This window comes from Erpetoichthys calabaricus, chromosome 6 (genome assembly GCF_900747795.2).
Source record: "Erpetoichthys calabaricus chromosome 6, fErpCal1.3, whole genome shotgun sequence".
NCBI classification, from domain to species: Eukaryota; Metazoa; Chordata; class Cladistia; order Polypteriformes; family Polypteridae; genus Erpetoichthys; species Erpetoichthys calabaricus.
Genome location: NC_041399.2, coordinates 72564281 through 72586735, shown reverse-complemented (window position 1 = coordinate 72586735; position 22455 = coordinate 72564281). Strand labels below are relative to the sequence as shown.

Below are 22455 nucleotides of genomic sequence, written 5' to 3'. Positions count from 1 at the left end.
CCTGGGGACGTTACTTTTTCTGATTTATAGTAATGACATTTTGGTGTAGTTAATAAACAGATGACACTAAAATTGGAGGAATGGTAGACACTGAGGTGGAGGCAACAACAATTCAAAAAGATCTGGACAAGCTTCCAAACTTGCAGTTTAATGTAGAAAAGTGTAGATAGGAGATAGTGTCCTAAAGGAAGCAACCTCTGAAAATGATTTAGAGGCTTATATTGACATGTTTTATTGCCTGAGCAATATGCAGAATCATATAAAATGTTAGACTATATCATAAAAACTTGAATATAAATCGAGGAACGTTATGCTTAGGCCATATGACGCACTAGTGACTATGTATTGTATCTTGTGTGTACAGTTCTGGACACGGCAGCACTTGAAGCTGGGCAGGAATGAGCTACCAAGTGCATCCCAGGACTTAAGGACATGGCCCACTGTGACACACTCGGAGAGTTACGCCTGTTTAGTCTCGATGACGGGGACCTAAGCCAAGTCTTCAAAACCCTCAAAGGCATTAACGAAGTAGATCCAGCAGAATTCTTTTAGATTAATGGTGAATCAGGCACTCAAGTGCATTTAAGACTGGAACCAGGAAGCACTTCTTTATGTAAAGCGTTTTGAGATCTGAAGCCAACTACTGAGACATGAAGTTGAAACAGAAACTTCAGCGACCTTTAAGAAGGATCAGGGTGAGGTGTTGGGACAGCGTGGCTATCAGCTGAATGGTCTCCTGGCATTTGTTAGATTTCTTACATTCTTATGTTCCTGTTAGGTTGCCTGGCATTCCCAAATTGTGTGGCACACACTGTTACAGTAACACCCACCATACAGTAGAAATACTCTGAAGTGTGTGAGCATGGCCTCAGATGGACTGCCTTCATGCTGATGTCACCAGATTGTATTAAAGCAGGATTGGATTAGGAATAAATAAATGTTTAAATAAAACTGAGTTTAGGAGGTAAGACTCAGAAAGCATACGCTCAAGATACTTACTACCTTTTGGAAAAAATACAATCAGCATGTGACAAAGTGGCCAACACATAACAATCTCAACCAAACGCAGTAAAAACAAATCAAAATGTTACAAATCACGTAACCCTCTGTTCATGAAAAAACTGGATATTAATGTGCTGTTCAAAAGTCTTTGCAACATGTGCTTTATTTTCAGGCCATTACTAAACCACAATTACACCGTATTTTTTCCTTTTTATATATAGGTACCCAGTCACATTGTTTTATTTTTATTTTTTTGATTTTTTTCTTGTTTGTTTCTTCAAAAATGTATGTACATGGAATGAAAAATTAAACAGCAATTGTAACCTTACTAATCATGCTACAATGTTCTAATGCATAGTTCGGACTGCCTCTTCTCCAGTCTAATTCAAATTAAAACATTTACTCCTCCAAGTTACCTTTTAGCTCGTCGTTTTTTCCTTTTGACATGTAAACACTTTTCATTTTAGTAGAAATATTCAGCAGTCTTTCTCCTCACCCCAATGCCAATAAAAATGCACAATGGGATTCCTGATGAAAACTGTTCACATAAAAGTTTAGCGTCAACATTTTATTTGCCTTTCCAGGCAAAATGTTGGTTGTTTTGTTCCATGTGATGTTATTTTATATTAAACAAACAAAATCAAACAGACATGATACCCTAACGATGGCAATAGTCAAGGTGCCGTTACACCCTGTATGAGATGTTGCTTCGTTTTTCCTGAGAAAGTTGTCCTTGATGTTCTACATACGTCTAAATTTGACGATACAAATAAAATAAGGCATAAAAGATTGTCATCAATTTTTTCCTCCACATTCACGTGAAACCTTGCGGTATGGACTTGAGTTTCCTGCAGAACCATCACTTGTCAAGGACTAAAAAAATGGCTTGCACTTCCTCAGATTTTTGTGTAGTGCGTCATATCCTTCCATGTTTCCATCTCCAGCTAGCCATTTTTAACAGCGTATTGCACAACCCATGTGTAGTATTGTATCAGTCAGCCTCCTTATGGTATCAGAAGGTCCTCTGTCCAAATGGTAGGTGATTAAAGAAGAGCTACAGAATACAAAGGCATCGTGATAAAAAGTCCCAACCGCAACCCAGCGATGAGCAAGCCGTGACCAAATTCAACGATTGGCATCTCAAATCTTTTTGAATAAAAAAACAAACAAACAATGAAGATCTTCAGCTTATTGGGCTAACTTGTAAAGGCAGTGGGGATTTTCAAAATGTAGCCTTCTTTGTTCTCCACTGGGGGAAACGATCACCTCCATTGTGTTTCCAGGCAACTCTTTTCTTCTAAGAGTATTGTGCTTTAATTTGTATGTCTGGAAATAAAACACCCAAAGATGGGCTTCAGTTAGTCTTCTCCCTTGTCCACTTGATCATAGTCTCAGGAGATCGGTACAGGAAGATCAGCTTGGCATAAAGATCTTCTTCCAGCTCCAGTTCCCCAGTTTCTCGTACTAAGAAGATGTCTGTGCACAATTTGAGGATTCGGTCCACGTTGGGCAGCTCTTCAAACATGATGGAGTGGGAGATTCCACTGAAGAATTCACGCACAAATTTTCCAATCACTAGCACCACAGAAGCATATAGTCCCATGATTCTGTAACAATTTAAAAGAGATACAGATGAAATTTATACTCTTGTCAATTTCATGAGCACAGTATTTCTCAACAGTTTTCAGTCTACTTGCTAAACCGTTGCTAAGATGACCACAAAACTAACTGGAATTTTATATTAATGGGTGAGTGCGCTTTCTACGGATCTCTGCTAACATGGAGCATTGGACTTCAGTTCTTCTTCAGCAGGTCACCACTATTGCTTAGCTTCCTGCCCGATCCCTGTTTAGCAAACAGATGATGGCACGCTCTTTGACTTGTGGTCTGATATGAGGTGTTAAGCTAGCTTGTGGTTTCTATTTAATCAAATATAATTTTGTATTTTACTAAAAGTAAATCCGTCAACTTTGATGGGCCATCAAGACGTCCCTTCCATTTTTCATTTTCTTAATTTATTTTAATTCCCTACAAGTTCTTTGGGAGCTGGAGCACTGGGTATAATAGGGCAGCCTGGACAGGGCCCAGTCAGGATCGGCACTGGAAATGAACAGCTACTGTATTTCATCCTAATTATTATGGAACAACATTTCTGACTCTTCAAACAGCAGAGTCACTATTTCAACATGGTGACTTAGTAGTAACTGCTGGTGCCTTGCAGCTGTTGGAGATGGGGACCGAATGCCAATCTGATCACTGTGCAGGGCTTGCATGTTTTCCATGTGTCTAAATGTTTTTTGCAGCTTATTCCAGTATCCACCCACATCTCAAAGATGTCCACGTTAGCTTGATTTTCAATTCTAACGAAGTGTTGTGTCGGTTAATATGCCCAATGGTGGACTTGAACACTGTACTAGATTGTTTACTGCTTTGCATCCAGTGTTGCTGTTGATCTGATAAATGGAGAACACCAAGGTCAGCAATTTGCAAGTATAGGGTTGGCCCATCCATGTAAGCCAGAGAGTCCTTACAGGCCTTCATAGTGTATAGAGATGGACTTCTTCATCAGTAATTGTAAAGTCAGCCCTCCTGTTCATGCCCTCATCTCCATGGCCTTCTGTGAACGGGTCTCTCTCTAGTCTCTTTGTATGCACCACGGGGTTACTGTGACCTCTCCTACTCAATTCTGTGTGAGTCTCTGAGGACTTGAACTGCTTCTGTGAGGCCTGAGGGCGTAATAACATGACTGCACAAATAAGAATGGTGAATATCAAGGAGACAATTACAATGTACCATGGATATGGCAAAAATCACACATTTTCTGGTTTTACATAGGTTTGAATTACTTTTCTAGAAATCTTTATGATGTTTATCTATTTGATCAAATAATATATCAAAAATGAATTCCTAGTATTGTACTTGCTGGATGGCACTGTCTGAAAATAGCACGGCGCTGTCTGTTTCTAACCTTGTCTTCTTATCTATCTGTTCTCCTATGGTGACACTTGCTTGTTACGAGTTTGTACATCAACCACCCAATGTTTGTTGTAAAAGCAAAAGAAATGTTAGAAAATATTCTACATTATGAAACAGAACTGTGAGAAATAGATCAACTTACCCATATCCAGCAAGAAATCCTAAACTTGGTGGACTGACTTTATCACTAAAGACGTACATTTCCAGTCCAGCCTTTGAGCTGTAAGCTTTCTGTGTTTGATTAACAACCCACCACTCCTGATGCTGCCCTGTTGAATTTGTGCTTCTCTTAAGACTCAAACTGATCGTACTGTAGTTACCATCTAAGGGAATAAACAAATGTAAAAATGAAATTCTTAAGTCAGTATAATACATTGAGGATGCACTAGCATTACATAGGTCTGAAATGATACAAATATGTGTACATAAAATCTCAACGTTTAGAGCGTTTATACTTCAGTATGAAGGGTATGAAAAATGCAATGCTCAATCAAAACGTGAAAGTCATTTTTACGTAAGACTAAGAGAGCCTATGCCATGCAGTCGTCCCAAGTTGATCATACCTACGACGCTGCTAGGCAAGTGGAGATCCATCTGTAATAAATACCAGTGGTCCTCAAGTCAGGAGTGGCAGGCACAAGCAACGGCAGAGAGACAGAGAGAAGCAGCTGCAATTTGAATTGCAGTCACACCTTAAGAAGCACTTCTGCTAAGACAAGTGTGAGGATCTTCTCTTATTCCTCTTGGAAGGACACTGCCTCGGACGCCATAGGAGCCAATGGATGAGCTGTTACTGTCTAGCACTCCTGACTGAATCAAACGTATCTTCAATTCAAATGCTTGATGTCATTTTAACAATCTTCCTTGTTGTTCACATGGGGGTTCTCTAGAAATGGCAAAATGTAATAATATATATTTTTAAATGTGTTTAGGACATTGTGAGCATATGAATGGGTACCTGATATTTGCAATGTTTGATATGAGTTATGTTGTTTGTTTTTTTTTTCAAATTAAAAGTAAAAATTCCAAATTGAAATTAAACATTTTTTCCACGCATCATTATAAAAATTGAACTGTGAGTAACTCATTAAAAAATTTTTTTTTAATTGAAGTAATTAGTGAGTTATGTTTCTCCCTCTTTTGATCTTTTTTGATGGTGCGAGGAACCTCATCAGAATTGGCTGATGTTAAGAGTGGTGTTCCACAGGGGTTAGTGCTAGTGCCGCTGCTATTTTTTTTATTTTACTAATTTTATTAAAATCAAATTAACATTCCATACAAACAACTCACGTTCTACAAAAAAAAAAAAAATAATAATAAAAAGCTTCAAAACAAATCAACCCCCACATATTTTAATATATATAAATGGTGTGAATAGGAATATAAGTAACAAGCTGGTTAAATATGCAGATGATATCAAATTAGGTGGATTAGCAGATAATCTGAAATCCGTTATATCATTACAGAAGGACTTGGACGGCATACAGGCCTGGAAAGATTAATTTAATGTCAGAAAATGTAAAGTATTACACATAGGAAGTAAAAATGTTAGGTCTGAATACACAATGGGAGGTCTGAAAATCGAGAGTCCACCTTATGAGAAGGATTTAGGAGTCACAGTGGACTCTAAGCTATTAACTTCCAAACAGTGTTCAGTAGCCATTATGAAGGCTAATAGAATGTTAGGTTATATAGTGCCCTGATGTGTGGAGTTCAAGTCCAAGGGGGTTATACCCAAGCTTTATAACAAACTGGTGAGGCCTCATCTGGAGTACTGTGGGCAGTTTTGGTCTCCAGGCTATAAAAAGGACATAGCGGCACTAGAAAAAGGTCCAGAGAAGAGCAAATTGGGCTCATATCACGGTTACAGGGGATGAATTATGAAGAAGGATTAGCTGAGCCTTTTCAGTTTAAGCAAAAGAAGTTTAAGAGGTGATCAAATTGAAGTGTTTAAAATCCATCCATCCATCCATTTTCCAACCCGCTGAATCTGAACACAGGGTCACGGGGGTCTGCTGGAGCCAATCCCAGCCAACACAGGGCACAAGGTAGGAACCAATCCTGGGCAGGGTGCCAACCCACCACAGGTGTTTAAAATTCTGAAGGGAATTAGTACAGTGAATCAAGACTGTTATTTTAAAATGAGTTCATCAAGAACACAGGGACACAGCAGAAAACTTGTTAAGGGTAAATTCTGCACAAACATTAGGAAGTTTTTCTTTACACAGAGAACCATAGACACTTGGACGTTTTTTAGAAGAATTGAGTGGATAGGACTGATGAGCTTTGTTGGGCTGAATGGCCTGTCCTCGTCTAGATTGTTCTAATGTTCTTATCTGAATTCATACGTAACTGCAGGGTCTGAATTCCGTGCAGGAATTGCACATACAGTATACTGTATTTTAAAATCCCATATGGTTTAGCTTAATAAAGAGGGAAATCCCACTGTGTTTTCAAGGTAGAAAAAAACTTTTATTATAAGCAGTTTTATCTGTTTATGAATCTAGTTTATAAATAAAATACCCCATTCATGCTTGCTTTGACAGTGCAATGATGTGACCAATCAGCTATCAGTTGCAGTCGTTTTAACTTGCAGTGTCACACATTTGAATGAGGGAATAAAATGATGGCCAAATGAATTGCTTTTAAATACTGCATCATACACACTCCAGTAAATGAACAGAGGTTTTGCATTCATCTTCTGATTGTATTTTATGTGGCTACAGTTGTGAGTCAAAACACCCATCCATTTCATAAACAGTTTATCCAGTTCAGAATCATTAGGCACTAATGTCTTGTCTGTTTAAAATTTCTCTGCCCTCCGAATATTTCTTTTTTTATTTATGGCCATTTTTATATTTTAAAGGTTACATTTTCAAACATGGGCGGCACGGTGGTGCAGTGGGTAGCACTGCTGCCTCGCAGTTGGGAGACCCAGGTTCACTTCCCGGGTCCTCCCTGCGTGGAGTTTGAATGTTCTCCCCGTGTCTGCGTGGGTTTCCTCCGGCCGCTCCGGTTTCCTCCCACAGTCCAAAGACATGCAGGTTAGGTGGATTGGCGATTCTAAATTGGCCCTAGTGTGTGCTTGGTGTGTGGGTGTGTTTGTGTGTGTCCTGCGGTGGGTTGGCACCCTGCCCGGGATTGGTTCCTGCCTTGTGCCCTGTGTTGGCTGGGATTGGCTCCAGCAGACCCCCGTGACCCTGTGTTCGGATTCAGCGGGTTGGAAAATGGATGGATGGATGGATTTTCAAACATTAATATGATGCATTAATTTGAATTTGATCTCTTTGTTTGAAAACTTTTAAAATTCTTTTTTTTTCTAACTACATTGAAAGCTGTTTTGAAGGAACCAGTTCACTGAAGTCCATTCAGTCCATTGAAGGAACCACACTTAATAAATTACATTGCAGTGCTTGTCAGCTATTTTCTCGGAGATACAGATTGAACCACTGAGCAAGTACTTGTGGAAAGTTTAATATCTGACATCCCAGCTTTGACTCTCATCCATTTTTCTCAACTCAGTTTTCATTTAGTGTTTCAGCTCTGGTTAGTAAATAAGATGGTTTTTTTTCAAACAGACATTAAGTAATAGCGATGTCTAATCAGTTATGTGAGGCAGCTTGAAAACGTCAGAACAAAGGCTGTTTAACAGGAATTCTTAAATAATAATAATTTTAAGTTGCCAAGTATTATTTAATAATAATAATAATACATATTATTCATAAAGGTAGCCTTAAAGGTGGGACAAATCTAAAAGAAGCAGAAATAACTAGACATCTGGAGTATGTGACTGACTGTGTCTTGTCCATTAATTTGTAGTCATTCATAAGTGTTACTAGCCAGCTAATGTCTTCTCCATACACCGATGCAGTGCCACAGCAGCAAATGTCACACAGCCGAGTTGAGAAGTGTGCTGTTACAAACAGAGCTGCAAATAATCTGTGTTAATGAAAATGTCCTGAACTATCTCAGTATTCACTTATTTACATGGGAATGACATAATAATATTTAAAGATTTTATTATTGGCTTTAAGACGTGTTTATTTTTCACTTAATTGGCAGAAACAGTAACTAAATAACTATAGCACAGTAATTGAGCACATGATACCATACATCAAGCAGGGAGTTATGTAAGATTGGAAGAACAGTCTAAATGTGCCTCATAACCGGCCTCTTGAAGAGCTTCATGATGACAGGTGTGAGTGCCAGGGAATGATTATCTTGAGGCAGGAGACAGTTGATATTTTTTTGGTACAGGTAGTAGGTTAGCTCTACTGCCTCACAACTCCAGAAAACTGGATTGGATCACCGTCTTTCTGGAGTTTGAACCTTCTCCCATTCTGCTTGCCGGATTTTCTCTTGCTTTTCTCCCACATCCTGAAGACGTGCAAGTTAGGCTGAATAACAATGAGTTTTAATTGTAAAGGATGTGTCTCCCATTCAGGATTAGTCATAGTATTGTGCCTGAAGCTATAGGAACAGACTCAGGCCCATGCAACCCTAAGCTAGTGTCACACACGTGCACATGGGAGGCAGCTAAAGGGTCTGAATGAGTGTAATTCCATGCCAGACCAGGGGGTGGCGCATTGCACTGACTCTTTCTCTCCCTTCTGTGCAGAACAATTACGGGAAATTCTGCCTGGCCCCAATGACGTCACTTTTCAATTCAAGCTCCAGTGATGATGTCACTTCCAGTTCCAGACCCAGTGATACATTACTTCCTCCGCTTTCTTAAAGCTGCCATCTTTGTGCCAGCAAATCAGTTCAGTTGTGGACTCGAACCTGTACAAATCAGTACCTTACAATTATCCATTGCAGCCAGGAACAATATACGGGTGGCTGCCCCAAATGTTTTTTGTGTGGCTCTTTGTCGTGCTTATGACACTAGACTAAGCAATTTTGGCCAAACAATGGCTGAATTGACAGGCTGGTGACTGTAGTCATCATATGTGTAATATAAATGAACAAAATGGCATTCAACTAAATGAGGAGCTCCTGCTCTATAAGCAAAATAAAGCACAATGCTAAATTAAACCAATTCATTTTATTGACTACAAGAGTTAGGACAATACTAATTAAATATACACATGAAATGTGAAAGGTGCAGAACAATATTAGCATTCTTTACTAAAATATGGATCAGTACAATGCTGATCAACAAGAAGCTGACAAAAACTAAAGTAAAAATGTAATCATTTGCAGAACTTCTCAGTTTCATATAATAATTATGAACAGCACCAGGGTAGCCATCACTTAGGCAGAATTTGGAAAAAAGGAAAAAAATCCCTCATTGACAAGTGAAGAGTAGCGTTGATTGGCAAAATTTGACAGTGTTTTTTGCAGCAAATAACCTTTGTTTGTAAGAGACCTTGTCTGCCAAATATTTTTCTGGAAATTTGTCATGTGGGTTGCTTAGACAAAGTTTTTTTCTTTCAGTGCCCCATAATGCTTTGTGAGGCAAGTATGATGTCACAGAGTTGTAGGAGCCAATGTTACACCCCAATTTTCTGAGAATGTAACACAGAGGTCATTAACTGGAAAACTGGAAATGTGTTGGAATATTTTTATTTTGAAGGTAATGTCTGTTTGTATGTGACCTGTGTGTAATATGTGAGCCTACCCTTTAATAGTATTAACCAGAGTGCTGTGCTTTAGTGTTATGCTTATTTGGTAGCAGCAGTGCTGAATGAACAAAAGTGTTGAGGGGAAAACAAAAACAATAAATTGTAATTTTCGGTACCTGCTTTCAGATCTGTTGGGGGCAAGCCTTCCTGAATTCATGCTTCCTGTCTGCAAGAAATTTTACTGTTCTGATAATTAATTTTGGTTAGCACTTCTGACTCAGCTCAGGTCTCACTGTTGGCCACCATAATTGGACCAGCATAGATGGCAGAAACTCCCCTAGAACTTTGGCACGCTTAACAGATTGTTGCCCCATTATAATCCGCACACTACTAGTTCAGTTTCTCTATCCTCACTGATGTTAGTATATTGTGCTAAGCTCGGCAAAGCTCACAATTATTTCTGCAATTTTGCCGAAATCAAGATGAAGTGGGATTCTTTGGAAGAAGGTCCAAATGTATCTGCTACTGCAGGGGTGGGCAGATTCAGTCCTGGAGGGCCGCAGTGGTTGCAGGTTTTTGTTCCAACCCAGTTGCTTAATTAAAAACCAATCCTTGTCAATTATTTAATTGCATGGCTTACTAGTGCTTTAACTCTGCCATGTCAGGTCATTCTCATATCCTAGATTTATTTTCCTTTCTAAGGATATCATCCAAATGATCTGAAGTCTAAAACAGACGAGTAATTCTTAGTGCTTCACTTTTTTCTCTTCACTTTCCTTCCAAGTATTTAATTAAACCAAATAGTGCACGATAAATACACACACTGGTGTAAATGAAAACAAGCTAAATAGAGAAATGCTGGTCTCTTTTGTCATTTGCATGTTATTGCTAATTAGGAGCAATTAAAAACCAAGAATACGGCTGTTTAAGACTAAAATAAGCAAAAAGGGTTCAAAATCTTAACGAGCGAGACAACTAAAGTGAAGCTGAAGTGTTACTTGAGCAATAAGGACTTCTTATTAAGCAACTGGGTGGGTTGGAGCAAAAACCTGCAGCCACTGCGGCCCTCCAGGACTGAATCTGCCCACCCCTGTGCTACTGAGTTCTTTAAACAGATTTCATTGAAGGGAACGAGTTTATTGGTATATTCACAGATGGTACATATCAACATATTTTGTATGAAGTTGATTACTAGAATAAAACACAATTTTCAGAAATACAGAATTTTACGTAAGCAAAAAAAAACCAAAACAAAAATCACAGTTAAGTGATTAATTTCTAAAGTATTTAATAAGAAATAACAAAAAGTCCAAAATAATCTATTTACTGATTGATTCAATTAAAAAGTTACAATATTAATTACTTTCAAAAGTAAATATATAACCTCTATGCATATTTTTGTACAACTATTCTAATTAGCTAAATTGTTGTTACTCATATTTCTCAGAATTGGCCAAAACATTAACTGCAGTTTTTTTTTTTTGGTCTACTAATGTTACAAAATGTTTAGGAACTTCAGTTCAGTGTAGTTTATTTTTATGGCACACCCCTAGAAATTAACGTGCCCAAACAGTACACTTTACTGACAGATCCACGTCGGAAGGCATTCACTTGCTTGGATCTGCCCATAACGTCTGCAGGCTATGCAGGCTACTGGCTGAGACATTGGACTTTAAACTGTGAGGATCACAATTTTATGTTACCTTGTCACAATAGAAAGGCAATATATAAAACAAAGACCGTAAAATGTTGTTCGATTTTGTTAGGCATAACACCTGGACAAATGCTGGCCTTTTTCCTACCTCACTGTTTGTACTGCTAATCTTTTTTTCATTTTACTGTTTGCTCTTTCTGGCAGGTGTTTAATAGCATCAAATTGTATAACATGCTGTCCTCTGTAATTATAACATGTTAGCCTAAACAGGGTGTAAATAGACATAAAATATGCTCTGTTTAAATGACTGTATTGTGGGACAGCATTTTGAGGATTAAAACTTATTAAAGAACTACTTAAAAATTACAATGGACAGATGAACCAATTAAAGTAATTTCCATGACTGTAATTATGGATTTTTGTCAAACTATATGCAAGATAAATTCATTACTTACCCTTCACTGAGTAACCAAAATTACTTCAGGCTGTTATTTCACTAACGGAACAAGACTGTTATTTTGCTTTAATTTACTTTTGTAATTGGTCATTTTCTTTTTTTAATCTCTTCCCTTGTGTTTGGGTACATGCAGTATTTGTTTTTTGTCTGCACAGCTCACTACTAACAGTCAGTATCTGGATGTAATTAAGGGAGCAAACTTGGCAGAAAAAAAGTGAATCAATAAGAAAAGGATAAAAGAAGGATAAGTGTTTAAAGTTTTGGGAAAAAAGAAAACCCTGAATGTCTTTTAAATGTAAGTATCATACTAGTGCACTTTTCTGAATGTAAAATAACTGAAGAAAAATGCCAGCTAATTAAACAATTAGATCAATTAGACATAAAAGTAACTCACTAATTTGGGAAACTGGGTGGAATGAAAACCTGCAGCAACATTAGTACCCCAAAACTGAACTCAAGACCCACCAATATACTGTAGATGCCTTCTATACCAGTGTTTCTCAACCACTGGATTGTGAGTTGCTATTGTTTACAATGGTAGTGGATGGCAATGGCTTGATCACACTCATCCCCCTCCTCCCACGCAGACAATTGTGCTCGATTAAACCTCCTTCTCCACTGCAGTGATGATCAAGAAGGACCCCCATCCTCACCTCAATGTCTGCACTCATTTCACCTCCTTGGTGAGTTGCAAAGATACTTACATGGAAGAAAGTGGCTCGAGACACTAAAAATGTTGACAAATATGTGCGTTGATCCTGCTGCACTGAATAAGCTCACGCCTTCTGTAACAGCGCCAGCGTATATTCAAACCCGATCTGATGCCATTCGTTTTCAAATAATATTGCACTAGTGTGATGATGTTTTCTGATTAATTTTATACCCAATGTCCCACATATTTGTCCCTTTCTTTTTTTCTCCGTGCTACAAGAACCGTGCATGCCTTGCACAGTACATGTACGTCGATCCTGCTGCACTGAATAAGCCCATGCCTTCTGGTGCATGATGTTGACGCAGCAAAGAGAAAAAAAGAAAGAGAATGTCCAGTTCCATTGCCTCAAAACACCACTCACATCCACAGTTATTCCCAGTTTCAAATAAAAACTAACAGCGTCAGATCCCTAGGGTGATGTATGTATGGTGATCGTGACTGAGACAATAAAAGTGAAAAAAAGGTAACTTTTATGAGTACAGTACTATAAATGTACACGGTCTGTTACAGACGCAAACCAAATGTATGTGTGTACTGTATAATATTAACACTACTGAAAACAACAAATACAGGAGACAGTCAGGATCGAACCGGGGACTCTTGATTACAAGTCGGCAAATCTTACCGCTACGCCATGGAGGCTGTTCTATTGTCCTTGAGCCTTTTGTGAAAGTGTTTATTTGATCTTTGGACTTCAGACTTCACACATTCTATAGTTTATGCCTACATTTTGTAACATTTATTACTAAAATATGAAAAAGTTTCTGTTTTAACAATGTGTTTACACAGATTACTGTAGAAACGGAACACATAAAAGAAAATGCATGTGTTCCAAATAACGATCTATTATTTCCACTCTAAAACTCCAGCAGTTCACTCACTCCCAGATAATCAAACAAGGCATGAGCTGGGAAAACTTAGTGAACGTTCTGCGACGGTGGGGGATGGAATAGCCGGCTGCTTGCTGCTTGTCTTAATTGGTACATTTACAAGACAAAAGACGCTGACGGAGAAGTGCAAACGGATTTAAGGTGGGCCGGATTTACGAGGGCTTGCACCCTGCCCGGGGTTTGTCTCCTGCCTTGCGTCCTGTGTTGGCTGAGATTGGCTCCAGCAGACCCCCGTGACCCTGTAGTTAGGATATAGCGGGTTGGATAATGGATGGATGGATGGACGGATTTACGAGTTTTCTCGTAGGCTCTGGTAATTCTAGTGTTAACATACTTTTCCCCTTTTGACCATTTAATTAATACAGTATGTACATATTTAAAACTATTTAACAATCATTTCTACATTATCTGAAATGTTTAATTTTTAATCTGTTGGCTCTTCTAAACAATTTTTTTAGCTATTAGCCTCCTGAACTCATGTATTAATATTAAAAATTTTCGTTGAACTGTCTTCAACCTGACTGTTTTCAACAAGTTGTTCTTATTGTCCAACCTATTCATTTTTAGGGAGATCCATTCTAGTGATTATTTGCCATTTTTGGCATAAAATGTAGATTTTAAAGGATTTCTTTATGTTTCATGTATTCTCTTTTGCACTCTGCCTGTAGTTGATTCCAGTGCAGCTGTGAAAGACTCCTGCCCCCCATGACCATTAATTTGACAAAGTTAAGTTTGAAAATGGGTAACCTTCTTTTTCATTCTGAGTTTGGTTGGGTGGATTTTTAAAATAGGTGAATGGCTGCATAATGATTTCTAACTGCCATTACATCTTTAAGGGACCACCTGAGGGTGCTACCAGGGGAGGACTGCCCTGGTTTCTGCACGAGCCAGAAGTGCTCCAGATTACTGGGACAACAGACTGGGAACAATTCCCGGGTCAAACTTAAAGGAAAACCTATTGCCTCATTTTGGTTAAGTCAGAGTCAGGAGACAGCGGGCAAAACTCAACTGGAGGAAGGGAGGAGTACTGTGATTGTGTTATTTTGTGTTGGTAATTGTGAAGAAGGTGTTGGGGCTCCTGCGATGGGTTGGCACCCTGCCCGGGATTGGTTCCTGCCTTGTGCCCTGTGTTGGCTGGGATTGGCTCCAGCAGACCCCCGTGACCCTGTGTTAGGATATAGCGGGTTGGATGATGGATGGATGGATGGTGTTGGGGCTCAATAAAAAAAACCCTTTATTTGAGCAAGCAGTGTGTTTGGGCAGGATTGTGATTTGGGTTTGGGGCACAGTGGCACCCATCCCCCTTGTGGCCACACCATACTCTTTTTATCCCACAACTCATCTCATCAACTCAGTAATTATGGGCATCCTTTGCTTTTGATTATTCCTTTATAAAGGAGAGTATATTTATATAGCTTCCTAAATATGACTAAATATGAAAGGGACCATATGAAGAAGGTAATTATTTCAGAATATCATTTATAATTTATGCCAACTACAAACAACAATTATGTGCCTCTTTTTCTTGGAAATCAAATGTACTGGCACCAAGTAAATGATTCCTTTGGAGCAATTAGATTCACTTAGTGTTAATTTAGAGCTCTCTCTATTAGAGAGTAAGAACATTGATGGGTATTTCTGTACAGATGCCTTTATTGTTGAATTACCTTCTTAAAATTATTTACCCTGTATGCAGTCTCTAAGAAAAATAAAAATAATCTGAATCAAAGATGCAAAAAATGTTATGCATATCTGTTTGATACTACCTGAGATATTATGTTATTTTCTACTAAAAGGAAATGTTAAAAATCAACATCTGGTAGAGGAGTAGGGCTTGTAGTTGTTAGTGGCTGAAGTTCATGGTTGGATTATTTTATAATTTGTCTTTGCATCTGTTTTGGGCATTATTTCCACAGTGAAACACTACTTTATATCCCAATTTGGATTAAAATTCTTAATGAGGTCCAAACACATTACAGTTGGGTTTCCTTGAAGGGCCCAGCTGGGTTTTGTATAATAAAAATGATCTACATATACATATGATAAGTAATTGGGTGGAGGGGATAGAAAGTGACAAGTGAATGCACAGTAAGACATAATTTTGTGCTGTTTTTAATTATTCCTAGTTTGTGTTTTTGGTGTGGTCACTTTTTTCAAGAACTTTATTACAGTCATTTAAGAAGGACAATTAAAATGAATTTACTGTACAGTAAACCTTATGTTACAGAAGATTTCCTTTTATTTGTAATAAAAATATAATATGGATAAACATATGGTACCTCATTTTCGTAACTGTTCACAGAAGCAGGCAGCAAGGGCCAGCACTGACCTCTACTGGTTATGCTTGTCATTATCTTTTATTTTACTGCACAATATTAATTTGTTTTAACAAATTAAAGTCTTTTGATCTGTGCAACACTGGCTTATAAGCTTTAACTATTTTTACAGATATTTATACAATATACTAAGTTGATAAAATTTCTAATGAAAATAATAAATTTAATTACTCCTTAATTATATTTTATTTTATTCTGAACTCTTTCTTTCATCTGAAGTAACTTGAAGAAAGCCCTCTGCTGAGGCTTGGCAAAACTTTAGAAGGCTTTTTAAAAATTATATAGTGAAAATGACACTGAAGTAAACAATTTTATACTTCACTACTGGAAATAATTCATGAGGCGCTTTCGTAAAAAAGACAGTTTTACCATTTTAAAAGTATTCTTATTTTTTTTTATCATTTTAAAATTTAACTGATTTCATATAATGACATGCAGATCAGTGCTGTGCACATATGCAGAGATAAAAGTAATGGTCAGTAGATGATTGCAGGTAAATACTTTGAAATCAATGTTATCTTAAAAAGTGAGTATCTTTTTAACTAAGCAAAAATCCTTAGTATAACTATATGCAGGCATCTTTAGGAACAATGTGCTGAACTACGTTACATATATATTATACCAAACATTACACAAATAAGAAAGAGTGATTCTTCTTTGGTTTATTTAAAATTAATAAATACAATACCTGAAAATAGCTGTTTTACTGGTTTTGCATTGGAATCACTTGGAGCACGGATGAAGTTTGGAAAAACATTAACAATATTCCTGAAAAAAAGGAGAAAATACTAAATATTTTGTTTTGCCAGAAGTCATGTTTGCGCAATGCAAAACAAACAGCAACTTACACAGACTGGTTTCTTACTCCAGAAATCAGCTCTATCAGACCAATTCTTGTTGAATTATCAAGATCAGTTGTATACTTATCTAATGCAACTTCTGCCTTTGCACCAAGACTGACATTCCTGTAAGAAACCAAAAAATATAACTAAAATCATTTTCACACTTTTTTATTCTGTAAATATATCTTATAGACTCCAAAATATACAGTGAACAACACATTACTTAGAAAAATCTTCAAAAAAGTACATTGTATCTATCAATGCTTCATTGATCTCTGGAGAATTGACTTTGGATGGGCTTCTAATCCCATGCTCATCCCCATACACACACAAGTACACACTGCTGCCTCCCAATAAACCAAACAAGAGAAAACTGGAATACCTAGAAAAATATCAGAGGACTTGCAAACTTCACTGTGACCAGCCTTGAAACTAGGTCAAGTTTCTGGAGGTTTGAGGAAGCACTACTAAACACCAAGCTTTTTTTGCTGCCTAAAAACAATATTTAATCTGACAACTGGATTAAATCTCTTTTCTGACCATGATAAACCTGTATATCTTTAGTCAAATGTTTTGCTAATATAATGCATCGGAAAGGAAGAATCAATGTTTAATATCAAAAGCCACATCCAAATTAAATATTCATATACAGTACATTCTACTTTGAATCTTGGGGATAAATGTTGATGAAAGACAGCATATGTTAAAGACATACCGTTGCACAGTCCAAGAAATTGAAACTGGGAATGTTGCTGCTGCTTCCAGAACTTCAGTAAGCATTTGCCTACTTGGTGGACTGATCATCCATAATGCATTTGAGTTTCCTTCTAACTCTGCCACTGTCACATCATCATGAGTATATGCTTCTAAAAACTGCATTGCACCCTATAATAAAAATGAAAAAAGTAAGATAAGTTAATAAGAGATGAAAACATCTCCCTATTCCTTAACTCAAAATACTGTCAGCACTTACAGCTGCAATTATGCCAAAGTGGAAGAGAAGTGCTGTAAAGAATTTGTTTTAATGCTACATTTCAAAGTTTACATTTTAGAATATAAAAAATACTTTGTGTTTTCTTGTTAAGAAGTTTCAACTTATTTAATTTTATTTCATAAAGGACTTCTGGGTTTTGGCAAAAACATTACTTCAAACTGCACTAACTTTTATATTTGCCACATACTTTAAAAGACAAAAATACTCACAGGATTGCTGTTGTACTTTCTCATGATGCCACCAAAGTCTTTACCACTCATGGTTTTTAACTGTTCTTGCTGGGCACGCATTGTAAAGATGGGCTAAATTAAAAAACAAACAATCAAATAAATAACGATTGTTAAGGGTGAGCAAAGGTTTTGAAATAGAAGTTGTGTGGTGCTGATTTTATAAATATTCAAAGATTATCTCTTAGATATTAAAACAGGCAAATTTAAAGTTTCTAGAATTTGTTTTTCACAGTTTTAATTTCTTGTTTCAGAGCCAGGGTAACATGGTTGCCAAAAATGCAAATATCAAATGTCATAATGTTATTGAATATCTAAAATTAGAAAACAATTCAACACTACATTCTTGCCCAGTCAATATATACCAGGACCAGCCCCATTTATTTGCCACAATCAAAAGATGGGCCACAGAATTCCATTGTGGCAGGATATTTTTCAAAGATGACCAAAGCTCTGGCTTGCCTTTATATACTGATGACACTGTAGAGTGGATCATAATGAAGAATCAAAGAGTGACAGTACATTAGATTCCAGACACGATAGGGAAAATTTCTGGATCCCTTCTTAATGAAGGATTAAACATGAGCAGTGTCTGTATATGTGGATTGCCCAGAATGTTGACTCCTGAAGTAGAACAACATCTAACAATACAATAAAATTCCATCCATCCATTTTCCAACCCGCTGAATCTGAACACAGGGTCACGGGGGTCTGCTGAAGCCAATCCCAGCCAACACAGGGCACAAGGTAGGAACCAATCCCGGGCAGGGTGCCAACCCACACACAAACACACCAAGCACACACTAGGGCCAATTTAGAATCGCCAATCCACCTAACCTGCATGTCTTTGGACTGTGGGAGGAAACCGGAGCGCCTGGAGGAAACCCATGCAGACATGGGGAGAACAAGCAAACTCCACGCAGGGAGGACCCAGGAAGCAAACCCAGGTCCCCAGATCTCCCAACTGCAAGGCAGCAGCGCTACCCACTGCGCCACCGTGCCGCCCTACAATAAAATTTTTTGACTAAATGAATTCAGACTTGGAAGAGCCTTTCATAACTGGGGAAGAAACTTGGATACATATGACTACTAATTCTTGTGAACAGCCGCCTCAATGGGATGCATTAATCCAATAATGAAAATGTCAAGTGAACAACAGAGGTGTTTTAAAACTATAACTTGTTTGGTTTTATTTGTGTTTCTTTTAATACGTTAGGCTCATTATGTTTTGATTGCCTTATTATATACATACAATACAATATATAAAATATAATAGATAGATTGACCTTAAGGGGAAATTGCAGTGTTTAAATACCCAAGCACAAAAAATCCCACAAAACCTCAATATGTAATAGTAAAGTAAATAAATACATTCAAAATATAATTAAAATTACTATATTTAAGTAGAGGCAGAATAAACATAATCTAGCTAGAGGTTATGTTGTACCATATAATGACAGCTGGCAAGACAGAACACTAGTACACTCTAGAACACCTTGGTAATATTAACCTGTTGCTAAAGGTCTTCCACAGCTGCGTGTCATTACTTATTACAATCAGCAGCTTAGTCAACATGACGTTACAGTCTTCAGTTGGTCCAGGTTAGTCTCTAGATCCTTCCTGATTATATCATAAGGTCTGTTGGCATTTCTTATTCTCATGTAGTGCCCCAACACACATAAAATCACTTACAAACCCTGAGTAGTAGAACACATCCAGAACTAGTCCACCAGTTCGCTTTAACCCTATTATGATAAAAGCATTTACTGTTCTTAACAAAAAACTGTTAGAAACTTCAGAAACTCTTTTCTTTTATGTAATATACTGTATCTTGAGTCAACCTGTTCTACAATGTGCATCCATTCTATTCAGAGAATACCAGATAAGAACTACTGTAGAATAAACTGACCTCTACATGCAAGCTACAAATATGACCAAGTCTGTGCGGGGTGGAGATATAGTGAAGGCCTGAGATGGTAAAGGTTTTCAAGGACAAATGTCGTACCTAAACATAATTAGTCAAAGGACATGAGATCTGAACCAAGGGAATCAGCCCTACACTATGACATCCCATTGGTCCAAGAGGTATTTTAAGAAACCACAAGACTGGTGTAAATTCAGGCTATAAGAGAAACCCAGACTGTCTGTCATTTCATCCACACAGAGGCTACAACAGAGAAACTAGTCAGCTTATTAAGATGAAGATACACCTGGTTGTCTAGGCATACTGGATGCCTTGATTCCTAAAAAGATGAACTACTACTCATTCACATTGTATTGGTATTATTCTTTCACACTCATTATACTTTGCTTCTGTTCTGTACATGTTCAGAAACTTTAATAATGTAGGAATAAAAGTGAAAGCCTTCTCTCCTGCTTTTTTGGTGCTCTATCTTGTCATATAGGGTCATAGATAAAATAAAAACAGGAGAAGTGGAGCTATACATTGATGCTGTATCTTTGTAATAGGTTGGTGGGTATACACTTACTGTACAAGGGCTATAGTGGGAATTTGTGTTCAGGTCTATGTAATTTTAAAGTCTGAAAGTGAGAATAGGGTCACCCGAGGATCTTAAGACAATATAACATTGCCAATCCTGATTTATGACCTGCTGTGCCCCCAGGTATTTATGTACCTGAACCACTCCTTCTTCTCTCAGGATGAACACTAGTCTTTAGTGGTCAGCGAGGTGCTACCTCAGAGCTTTAGGAACCTATTTTATATTCCAAGTTCTAGCTGTAGGGAATTGTAAACAGACTCACCTTAACGGACTACATATTAGGTTGATTATGAATCAGTGAATTAGCTCAGTGTGAGTAATTTTCTGTATGACTGTGATTTGTGATAAACTAATGTCATATTTGGGGCTCACTCCTGTGACTTGTGTCTGATGACTTTATGACAAGAGCAAATATAGATTCTGAATAAGTTGTTTTATTTTTCTTCAGATTTCATATGGTGGTAGCTAACACGTCTTTGAATGTATCCAGGGCTAATTTCAGACCTTTTTAGAACAGGGATATTTCCCACGGATATAAACCCTGGATGGTCTGAACATACCTTGTCACCTCTCCCTTTGACTTCATATGTCACTATTCCACAATTAGCACTGACAGAGGGATTATATAGTGAAGTCACAGAATCAGTTCATGTTTCCAGCAGCTTGCTACCAATCAAAGTATTACCTAATTTAGAAAAATATTTCATGAAAATATACTAGATTGTATTACTGGTTTAAAAGAAATACTTAATTAATTTAAAGCAAAAAAGTAAACAAAAAGGTAACATTTTTTAATCAAATAAAGTGCTTTCAAAACATATTCAGGCCCCATCATTTTTTCACATTTTTGCAAGTCAAGTAACACTTAATAACCTAAAATGACAAAGTGAAAACAGGATTTTGGAAATATTTACATATTTATTAAAATACAAAGCTGAAATAACATATTGACTTAAGTATTCAGACCCTTTGCTGTGACACTTGTTCGGAGTCCACTTTTGGTCATTTGAATTGATTAAATATGATTAAAAAGGCACGCACTTGTCTATTGTAGTAAGAATTTAACATGATCAATTAAAATTTTCAGTTTTGCTTTCAGCTGTAACGGTAATTAAGTAAATAATTTGCAGCACACATGTTTTACGAAACAGAAAAATGCAATGTATTGATAAACACAATGATTACAGAAATATGATGACTGCATATATAGTGACACATAAGACAGGACACAACAAGAAAAGACAGACAAACATGTAACACTGATAAGACTGTTTAACTGCTATTTAGATTTCTAATTTATCTTGGCACAGACAAGCCATTTTATGATACTAAGTCTATAAAGATGATGTCCATTGTTGTTGGAGCTTTGGGTTCAAAGGGAAGATTCTTCTTGAGTTGGAGTGAACTCTTTCTCTTTGTGATGTGGTCCTTTGTTCATGGCGTGTCGCACTTCTCAGACTTGGCTCAGTTACCGGTACACCTTGGCTTAGTAGAGTGGATCTTAGCTTTCGGTTCCCAAAGAGACAGCAGTTCATCAGCTTTTAGGTAATTTCAGAGAGAAAGCCCCGATTTGTGGAATGCATCTAGTTTTTGATCAAATGTGTAACCTCTCGTGATTGGGCTAAACTCACTTCCAGTTAAATAAATCAGTGCCTTGTCATAAGCACATTATTTTGTCCATCACAGTTTTTATTTGTTTGAATTTTAGCTTTTTGTTTGGACTCAAGTGTCCATTTGAAGCCTTTTGCAGTACTAGGGTGTTGTACCGTGTTAGCCATTATGAATGTAGAGGAAAGCCAAGCAAAATGACACCTTTTATTGGCTAACTAAAAAGTTTACAATATGCAAGCTTTCGTGGCAACTCAGGCCCCTTCTTCAGGCAAGATGTAAACACTGAAGGAGCCTCAGCAAAGATGTCAGTTCAACTCTGATTTACACAGTTGTTATCAGATGAAGTACAGGCCAAGACTGGTACAAACTGGAGTTGAGTCATTTACTTTGGAATGCAAGTTTGGGGAAAGTGAAGCTGGATTTCTGTATCCCTGTTAAATCTACCATCTTAATAGACCTAGTGTGCCACTGAACAACCCAGCAAAATGGGAAATGCCTACTTTGTCTGTATAAGGTCCCACAATTGATCATGTGTATCAGGGCAAAAACCAAGCCACGAGATTGAAGGGATTGCCTGCAGAACTTAGAGACAGGATTGTGTCAATGCACAGATCTGGGGAAGACTACAGACAATTCCTGTAGGATTGAAGGTTCCCTAGAGCACACTTCTCTTCATAATTGTTTTTTCA

General features: G+C 37.5%; 1 protein-coding gene across 1 annotated transcript in view; it reads right to left on the bottom strand.

The window, feature by feature from the left end:
• Positions 1 to 1134: 1134 nt before the first annotated feature.
• The window catches only part of LOC114653397 (piezo-type mechanosensitive ion channel component 2), a 558353-nt gene continuing 537032 nt past the window's right edge, over positions 1135 to 22455 (bottom strand). Inside the window, exons 49-54 of the mRNA XM_051928878.1 lie at positions 17637 to 17729; positions 17149 to 17318; positions 16440 to 16556; positions 16280 to 16359; positions 4121 to 4301; positions 1135 to 2609 (exon numbers count right to left, since the gene is read on the bottom strand). Of these exons, the coding sequence (XP_051784838.1) occupies positions 2357 to 2609; positions 4121 to 4301; positions 16280 to 16359; positions 16440 to 16556; positions 17149 to 17318; positions 17637 to 17729 (894 nt within the window). The 3' untranslated portion in view covers positions 1135 to 2356. The remainder of the gene's footprint in view (positions 2610 to 4120; positions 4302 to 16279; positions 16360 to 16439; positions 16557 to 17148; positions 17319 to 17636; positions 17730 to 22455) is intronic.